This window comes from Triticum aestivum, unplaced genomic scaffold, assembly GCF_018294505.1.
Source record: "Triticum aestivum cultivar Chinese Spring unplaced genomic scaffold, IWGSC CS RefSeq v2.1 scaffold289083, whole genome shotgun sequence".
Classification (NCBI taxonomy): Eukaryota; Viridiplantae; Streptophyta; class Magnoliopsida; order Poales; family Poaceae; genus Triticum; species Triticum aestivum.
The window spans coordinates 1-8,973 of NW_025231062.1; the positions used below are offsets into that span (position 1 = coordinate 1).

The following is an 8,973-nucleotide window of genomic DNA, read 5'->3' on the forward strand; positions in this document are numbered from 1 at the left end:
AGTCTGCACTTGTTGTTTTCCTGACAATAGTAGGATGTCAATCCTATTAACCCTCAGGAGTTTAGCTTGAGCATGAAGTCACACATTTCACCGTTTGAGTTTGAAACTATTATTCTAAAAAACAGTAATTATTTAGTAACGCTAATATTTCTTGAATAAGTTTGACCATAGTTTGACCACAGTTTGACCATAGTTTGATCACAGTTTGACCATAGTTTGACCAGATTTGACAAAAATTCAAAAAATTGAAATAATTCTTTAGTAACACTAATATTCTTGAATAATCATGTATTAACATTAATACTTCTTGAATAAGTAGTTTGACCAGATTTAACCAATTTTTTTAAAAAAAAACTGAAATTTGACCATATCTTTTTTTCCTTTTGAAATTTGAGGATTCTAAAAAATTCCAAACAGGCCGTAGGCCGTCTCCATCGGATGCGGATTTTCGTGCTGTATATTATACGTTTTTTTCCGACATCGTATGCAAAAGTTATAGCCGTTTTACATTTTCCCTACACTTTTTGCAAAACATGTCCAAATTGTAGTTTTCAAATTTTCCTAACTAGTAGGTGTAGTAATATAACTACCTCTCGAAGGATTTTATTTTTTGAAGTTTTTATCATTTTCTTTTGATTTTTTCAGAACTGAAATGGCGACACGGGGGGGGGGGGTAGAGTTTGAAAATTGCCCTATAGTGCCGGTTTGTGACACAAACTGGCACTATAGGTCAGACCCCTTTAGTACCGGTTCATGGCACGTACCGGTTCGTGCCACGAACCGGTACTAAAGGTTCAACACGAACCGGCATTAATGCAAATCCGTTCGAACCGGCACTAATGGTACCATTAGTACCGGGCCAAAATCAAACCGACACTAATGTGCTTCACGTTTGACCCTTTTTCTACTAGTGAATTATTCATATATATAAGTCGATGTCCATATCAAATCCTTATGTGCATGTAGACATGCTATCATAGTAAGTTTGACTACCAGTACATTGGTAAAATAAAATATGAGGCTTTCTTGGGTACACCCTCTTAATCTCTCTTAAAAAGCTAGTTTTGTCTACTAATGCCTCAGTTTGAATATGAAGCAATCGCTAGGTGACATGTTGCTGACTGGCAGATGAATGCGTGTAGGGCTCCACCTTCGTCCGTGTTTATTTGTCGTCTTCGCATTTTGGGTCAAATTTTGACTTTATATTTAGTTAAAAAATTATAAGTTATATACCAAGAAACTAGCACCATTAAAAACCTCTTTTGAATACAAATCTAATAATATACTTTTGTGACATACAACTTATGTTTTGCAAGTTAAATCTATGGTCAAAATCTGAGACAAAATATGAGGAGGAATTAAACCTGGACGGCGGAAGTAATTTTGTATAAGACTCCCAAGTGTTGATACTTACCCCCTCTGTCCGAAAGTAAGTGACTCAACTTTCTACTAGATTTGTACTAAAATTAGTACAAAGTTGAGTCACTTATTTTGGGACGGAGGGAGTACAACATAGAGACAATAGTTGCTATAAACAGGATGTAGGTTCATTGTGATAGAAAATGAGTTCAATTGGTACGTGAGCAAGACGAGTGCGGGTAAAACTCATGTTTTTGCATCACACAATGCAACACACTCACAACTTATATTCATGTGTGTTTCATCCCTAACAAGTTTTCTTTATGGGTAAATTATGTGTTTTTAGGTTTCTTACACTAATTTCATGCAATTGTTCATATATACAAGTCGCTGACCATATCAAATCCTGATGTGTGAGTAGATATATTATTATAATAACTTTCAACCACAACATTGGTAAAATAAAATATGATGCTTCGTTCGATTCACCCTCTTAATTTCTCTTGAAAATGATAGTTCTGTCTAATACTTCCTTTCTTAAACCACAAAGAAATCTCTAGGCGCCACATGCTGATGACTGGCAGATCGATGCGTTTAGGAGTCAACCTTCATTCGGGTTTGTTTGCCGTTTCCACATTTTGGGTCAAAAGTTGAATGCAGATTTAATTAAAAAATATAAATGAGATGCCACAACACTAGTACCACTAAAATTCTCTTTCGAATACAAATATAATAATATTATTTTTGTGACATACAACTTATGTTTTGCTACTTAAATCTACTGTCAAAACTTGAGACAATTTACGAAGAGGAAATAAACCTAGATGGAAGAAATAATATCGTATGGGACTCTCAAGTGTTGATGCGCACAACAAGCATGACCGGTTGCTATCAACATGGGATAGGTTCAATCTTACACGACATGAGTTCAACTAGTAGGTGACAACGTATGCGAGCAAAATACATGTTTTTCATCACACAATGCAACACACTCATAACATATATTCTTGTGTGTATTTTCTCCTTGCTAAGTTTTCTTTATGGGTATCTTTTGTATTTTATGGTTCTTGCACTAATTTGGTGTAATTGTTCATATATAAAACTTGTTGTCTACATCAAATCCTGATGTGTGTGTAGACATGCTATCATAATAAATTTGACAACCATTAGATTTGTAAGTAAAATATGAGGCTTGCTTCGGTACACCCTCTTAATTTGTCTTGAAAATGCTAGTTTTGTCTAATACTTCCTCAGTTACACTACAAAGAAATCCCTAGGCCCCAAGTGTTGATCACTGGCAGATCGATGCTTTTAGTGTTCATCATCCGTTCGGGTTTATTTGTCGTCTCCGCATTTGGGGTCAAATTTTGAATTTAGATTTCACTAGAAAATATAAGTTATATACCACAAAAGTAGTACCATTAAAACCCCTTTTGAATACAAATCTAATAATATAATTTATGTGACATACAACTTATGTTTTGCTAAATCTGTAGTCAAAATTTGAGAAAAAATATGAGGAGGAAATAAACCAAGATGGGGGAAATAGTTCCGTATGAGACTCTCAAGTGTTGATACTCACAAGACAGACATGACTGGTTGCTATCAACATGGGCCAGGCTCATTGTGATAGGACATGAGCTCAGTTAGTAGGTGACATGACGTGTCCGGGCAAAGCACATGTTTTTCATCACACAATGCAACACACTCATAACCTATATTCTTGTGTGTATTTTTTTCCCTGACATGTTTTCCTTATGGATGTCTTTTGTGGTTTTTAGGGTTCTTACACTAATTTGGTATAATTGTTCATATATACACATCATTGTCCATATCAAATCCTGATGTGCTTGTAGACATATTATCATAATAACTTTGACTACCATTACATTTGTAAAATAAAAACACGAGGCTTCCTTTGGTACACCCTCTTAATTTCTCTTGAAAATGCTAGTTTTTTCTAATACTTTCTCAGTTAGACTACAAAGAAATCCCTAGGCGCGACATGCTGATGACTGGCAGATTAATGCGTTTAGGGCTTAATCTCCGTCCGGTTTTATTTTCTGTCTTTGCATTTTGGGTCATATTTTGACTTTAGATTTAATTACAAAAACATGTGTTATGCACCACAAAACTAGTACCATTTAAACCTCTTTCGAATACAAATCTAATAATATAATTTTCGTGACATAAAATTTATGTTTTGCTAGTTAAATCTATGGTCAAAATATGAGGATAAAATACGAGGAGGAAATAAACCTGGATGGAGGAAGTAATTTCGTATGAGACTCTCAGTCCTGACACGGACACCAAAGACACGTGTGATTGTTATCAAGATGGGCTAGGTTCATTGTGACAGGCCATCTGTTAAATTAGCAGCTGACAATATGTGTCAGGGCAAAGCACATGTTTTTGCATCACACAATGCAACACACGCATAATCTATATCCATGTGTGTATTTTCTCCCTAATAATTTTTTATTATGGGAATCTTTTGTGTTTTCTAGGGTTCTTACAATAATTAGGTGTAGTTGTTTATTATCATATATACAAGTCGCTGTCCATATCAAATCTTTGTGTGTGTACACATGCTATCATAATTACTTTGATTACCATGACGTTGGTAAAACAAAATACAAGGCTTCCTTCGACACAGCCTCTTAATTTCTTTTCAAAATGTTAGTTTTGTCTAGTACTCCCTCGGTTAGACTACAAAACGAATCCCAGTTTAGTTAGGCGCCACACTTTGATGACCAGCAGATCGAAGCGCGTAGGGCTCAACCTCCCTCTGGGTTTATTAGTCGTCTTCGCATATTGGGTCAAATTTTGACTTTAATTTTAATTAAAAAATATTATAAGTTATATACCACAAAACTAGTACCATTATAATCCTGTTTTGAATACAAATATAATTATATTTTTTATATCATGCAACTTATGTTTTCTAGTTAAATCTATGGTTAAAATTTGAGAAAAATATGAGAAGAAAATAAACCTGATTGGAAAAAGTAATTTGGTATGAGACTCTCGGTCCTGAGATGGACAACACAGACACAACTGATTGCTATTGGCACGGGTAAGGTTCATTGTGACAGGACATGAGTTCAATTAGTAGGTGACAATCATTTTCGCAAAAAAAAAGATTAGTAGGTGATAATATGCGTGTCCGGTACTCATTTGTGGCACTGACTTGGACCAGACACAAACGTCCACGATGATAGAAAATTCACCTCACGCTGTCCTTTGCTACCGTACTACTAAATTGACACTCTCTCAGTTCTCTCCACATAAATTTTAAAGCACAAAACTCGATAGGGACGCCGCATCGCATCGCATCTCATTCCAGAAGAACAAAATGAAATAAAATGAGCTCTCCTGGGACCCAAGCATGCAATAGCAAGAGAAGCTAATTTGTATGCATCCGGATTTCCCCAAGGAAAAACACGGCAGAGTATGCATGCAAGGAATCGAAAAAAGACCACTGAAAATGAGGTGCATGCGATCGATTCCTTAATATTGCACATACTCTCACTGATGTTTTTGGCGCAATATATACGTATATATTAAGGCCTCCTTTGATTCATATAATATAAATTTTGTAGAAATAGGAAAATTATAGAAAGTGAGAAATATGTACTCTTACATGGAAATATATGTCATTTGATGCATATGATAGAAAATAATTTCATCGAGTCTAAGCTAATTTTTTTCTTTAAAATATGAAGGAATGGGTCCTATAATAAATATAGAAATTAAATAAGAATTCATCCCTATAAATCAGAGGACTCCAAAGAAATTATTCTTACAAAATTAATCATTTTAACACAGTACAATGAAATATGCTCACATATAGGCACACATGTGAACGAACGCCCACACCCTACACTGCAAGCTTCTTCAAAATTAATCAACGAAGTCATCACAGGCGCCTCGTATGGTTGACGGGAACGTATATTTCCACTAAACTAACATCGCTGAAGAGACAATGCGTGCATCAGAGCCAAGCCTAAGATTTGAACACTGATGGACTGTTCCAGCACAAGAAACCTAACCATCTGAGCTACTTTCAATTTGCTCCTACATAATTCTTATCCTTTTGAATCCCATACAAAATTCTTATCCCTTTGAATCCTCTACAAAATTCCTTAAAGCAAAAGGAGGCCTAATGCAATGCAGGTAATCTTGTGATTCCGCTGGATCGGGACGCACCCAACTTCCGAACGGTCATGGCGCTGGTCGACGGTAGAACCGAGCTGAAGCCGAGCCCTCCAGCGGCGGCCAGCGACATGTGGCAGCTGTGGGCAAAGAACGGCGAGTGCACTCAGGGGGTTACCTTTGAGGTCACCGTCATGGCGGCCAAGATCGCCTATGAGAACGCCGCATACATCGAGAACGTGGTCGCGAATGTGTGGGGGGTATGCACCTAGCTACCTTGGACGACAATCTTTTTCTCTCATCCTTGTAACTTCATATTAAGCTATGTATTCATTAATTTGCAGTTCAATTTCGTGGGGTACTACAGCTGCTGGAACAGTAAGCCAGAAGCAAGCAAGAAGAGATCGTACATGCATGAACATAGATCATTCATGGCACTAGCTATATAACATATACTCCATCCATTTCTAAATATAAGACCTTTTAGAGATTCAAATATGGATGTAGAAACCTTTTAGCTACACACAAAGCATTTTAGATTGTAGATTCACTCATTTTGCTTCGTACGTAGTTTATATTGAAATCTTTAAAATGGCTTATATTTAGAAATGGAGGGAGAGCATACTATAAACCAGTTGGATCGATCAACGTTCTATAAGTATATATAATCAACTATATAATGGAACAATAAATAAGTGTAAACCCATGCAGAGTTCCTGGAGGTGAGCGCGACCCAGGCGTTCGTGATGACCGACCGCGGCAAGGACGCGGGCATGGTCATGGTGGCTTTCCGTGGCACGCAGGTGTTCAGCACGCAGGACTGGTCGACGGACGTGAACCTGTCGTGGTTGCGCCTAGGCGGCATGGGCCACGTCCACGCCGGCTTCCTCAAGGCGCTCGGCCTCCAGGAGGAGGACGGCGAGGACGCCGCGCGCGCCTTCCCCAGGGACGCCCCCGCCGTCGTCCCCGCGGGGAAGGTCGTCGCCTACTACGAGCTCCGGAGGGTGCTTCGCGAGCTGCTTGCGGAGCACCCGAGGGCCCGCGTCGTCGTCACGGGCCACAGCCTCGGGGGCGCGCTTGCCGTCCTCTTCCCGGCCGTGCTGGCGCTGCACGGGGAGGGGGACATCCTCGGCAGGCTCGGGGCCGTGCACACCTACGGGCAGCCGCGCGTCGGGGACGAGGCGTTCGTCGACTTCTTCCAAGCCAAGGTGGCGGCGTCCTACTGGCGCGTGGTGTACAGGTACGACGTTGTGCCGCGGGTGCCGTTCGACGCGCCGCCGGTGGCAGGATTCAGCCACGGTGGGACGTGTGTGTACTACGACGGGTGGTACGACGGGCGGGTGCTCGGCGGGGAGGAGGTGCCGAACCCGAATTACATCGGCCTGCGGCACGCGCCATCCATGTATCGCAACGCGCTGGGCGACCTGCTGAAAGCCATGTTCCTATGGGTCAAGGCCGGGGGTGAGTACCATGAGGGCGCCGTGTCCCTGCTCTACCGCGGCGCCATCGGCATGCTCGTCCCCGGCGTTGCGTCACACAGCCCACGCGACTACGTCAACGCCATCCGCCTCGGCCGCATTGGCACCGCCGCCGGTTAAGAGTGCATATTTCTGTGCAACTGGCGCATGTATCAGCAGCATATTGATTATCCAATTTAAGATTGGTGCTCTGAAGGCGTTGCTTTGCTAGTTTATCATATTAAGGTACAATAGATTATCCAATATGTTTGCTCCGTTGCACTAAGCAATATGGTTAATATGGTTGATCACAGTCTTGACTCTTGATTATGAAGTATCACGGTCTAGCATAGTTTCAAATAGCCGGCTATAGCCCCACTATAGTTGTTTGAACATGTTGCCGCTAAATGATTTCATGTATAATTTACCGCTATAGCCCAGCAATAACTGTTTTTAAGGGTTGCCGCTATATGCCATAGCCCGCTATTTAAAACATTGAAATCAAAATCATAAAAAAAAACTCATCTCTGCCCTAAGAATCGCCTAGAATCAACAGAGAATCAAAGTGCAATCTAGAATGGTCGTAAGCTCACGATTCTAGCCAGCCCCTCAAAATAAAATGTTTCGTTTTCAGCAAGTACACCTATTGAGCAAAGTAATTACAACCAAACTGCACCCTGGCCCCGGCCCCGTCGGGCGACCCTGGCTCACCTGCACCGCTGGCCGCTCCCCTCGGACGCCGCCCGGCCCCATGAAGCATCCCGAGCACCCCGACCAGCACCAGGAAAGTTGCCATTTGCAGGCTTCAAAATCTCTCCGGTTGTGGAGACCGAAGGGACCGTAGTACTGCAACGTAGCTCCTTCTTTCTCTTTCCCGTTCTCTTTTTTTTACAGAGACGCCGTCTACTCCATCACCCAGGACGCTTTCAGGGGAGCACGCAGTTGAGATTTGTTCCAACTCTGAGTAAAATGCATGGCAGTCACTTAACTTCTGAAGAAAGCTTGCTTTGGTTACTGTACTTAGGAATACGGCCAATTCGATCACCAAATACGACAAGACGTGTTTGTACGGTCACTGTTCCGCGTAAGCCATCCGTCGCCGCTCGGTTTCACCACGTGTTGACCATTCCGAGACGCCTAGGTGGCATTAAGCAGGTGGTTGCGTGGTGTTTTCGCAGAATAGCCCTTGGTTCGCTCGGGTTTCGTTGAAAGCGCCTTGCCTTTTCGATTTCGATCATAACAAGGGGAGGAGGAGAGCGGTGGTATGGGAGCTGATTGTCAGCGGCACCGCACCATCTCCGGCGATAGTGCTTGGGGAAGGGTCGGAGTCGCCGCAGAGGTGTGCCGCATCTCGTGGCCAAAACTGAAACTGCTGCTGCGGCCGTTCTCCTTCGATGCAACCCACGAGACGGCTCAGTCTCCAGTAGTTGCAGACCACACATATCGGCTGCTGCGACAGCTGCGTGCTTTAGCCCCCGTGCTTTGCTCCTTCCTTCCTCTAATCACCTTGGCCATCATCCAACAAATATCCTTCCTGTAGCTCGGTGTCCCTGTCCAGCGCGCCGCCTCCAATCGGAAGTAGGTTTGCATCTCCGACACGCCTATGGTCCTCTGGAGAAGGCGCTGTGCAGTTCATCCATGAATGACGGCTTGGGATGCGCCTCGTCAACAACCATGAAACGAACAGGAGACCCTCGATGAGGCCTCCCTCTCCACCAGCATCCCCATCCCCCTCACCCCCGACGAGGCCTTCACCAGCATCCCTGCCCCCCTCACACTCGCCGTCGTAGTAGACCTTGGCGCCACCAACCCTCGCTCGTGCTGTGGCGGAGTAGAGAACGCGGGATGCAGAGTTGACGTCGGAGACGAGACTACGGGAGATTGAGGAGGGTTAGTGTGGGCGGGAGGTGGAGGTGTTGGTGGTGGTGGAGGGGCGGCGGCGCGGCGAGGTGGAGGTGGGAGGCCATGGCCGACGGGGCGATGGGGAAGCGTGCCAACTCGG

At 42.9% G+C, this 8,973-nt stretch overlaps 1 protein-coding gene across 1 annotated transcript; it reads left to right on the forward strand.

Moving 5' to 3' along the window:
- Window positions 1–948: 948 nt before the first annotated feature.
- On the forward strand, window positions 949–7,282 carry LOC123175688 (triacylglycerol lipase OBL1-like). Its single transcript, XM_044590281.1, has 3 exons — window positions 949–5,774; window positions 5,859–5,892; window positions 6,226–7,282. Exons 1-3 carry the CDS (start codon window positions 5,586–5,588, stop codon window positions 7,110–7,112), a joined length of 1,110 nt encoding a protein of 369 aa, XP_044446216.1. The 5' UTR covers window positions 949–5,585; the 3' UTR covers window positions 7,113–7,282.
- The last annotated feature ends 1,691 nt before the right edge of the window (window positions 7,283–8,973 follow it).

Coding starts and splice junctions, on each gene's coding strand:
- LOC123175688 (XM_044590281.1), top strand. CDS start 5,586: ATGGCGCTGGTCGACGGTAGAACCGAGCTGAAGCCGAGCCCTCCAGCG. Junction 5,775..5,858: donor TGGTCGCGAATGTGTGGGGG/GTATGCACCTAG, acceptor ATTAATTTGCAG/TTCAATTTCGTGGGGTACTA. Junction 5,893..6,225: donor GTACTACAGCTGCTGGAACA/GTAAGCCAGAAG, acceptor AAACCCATGCAG/AGTTCCTGGAGGTGAGCGCG.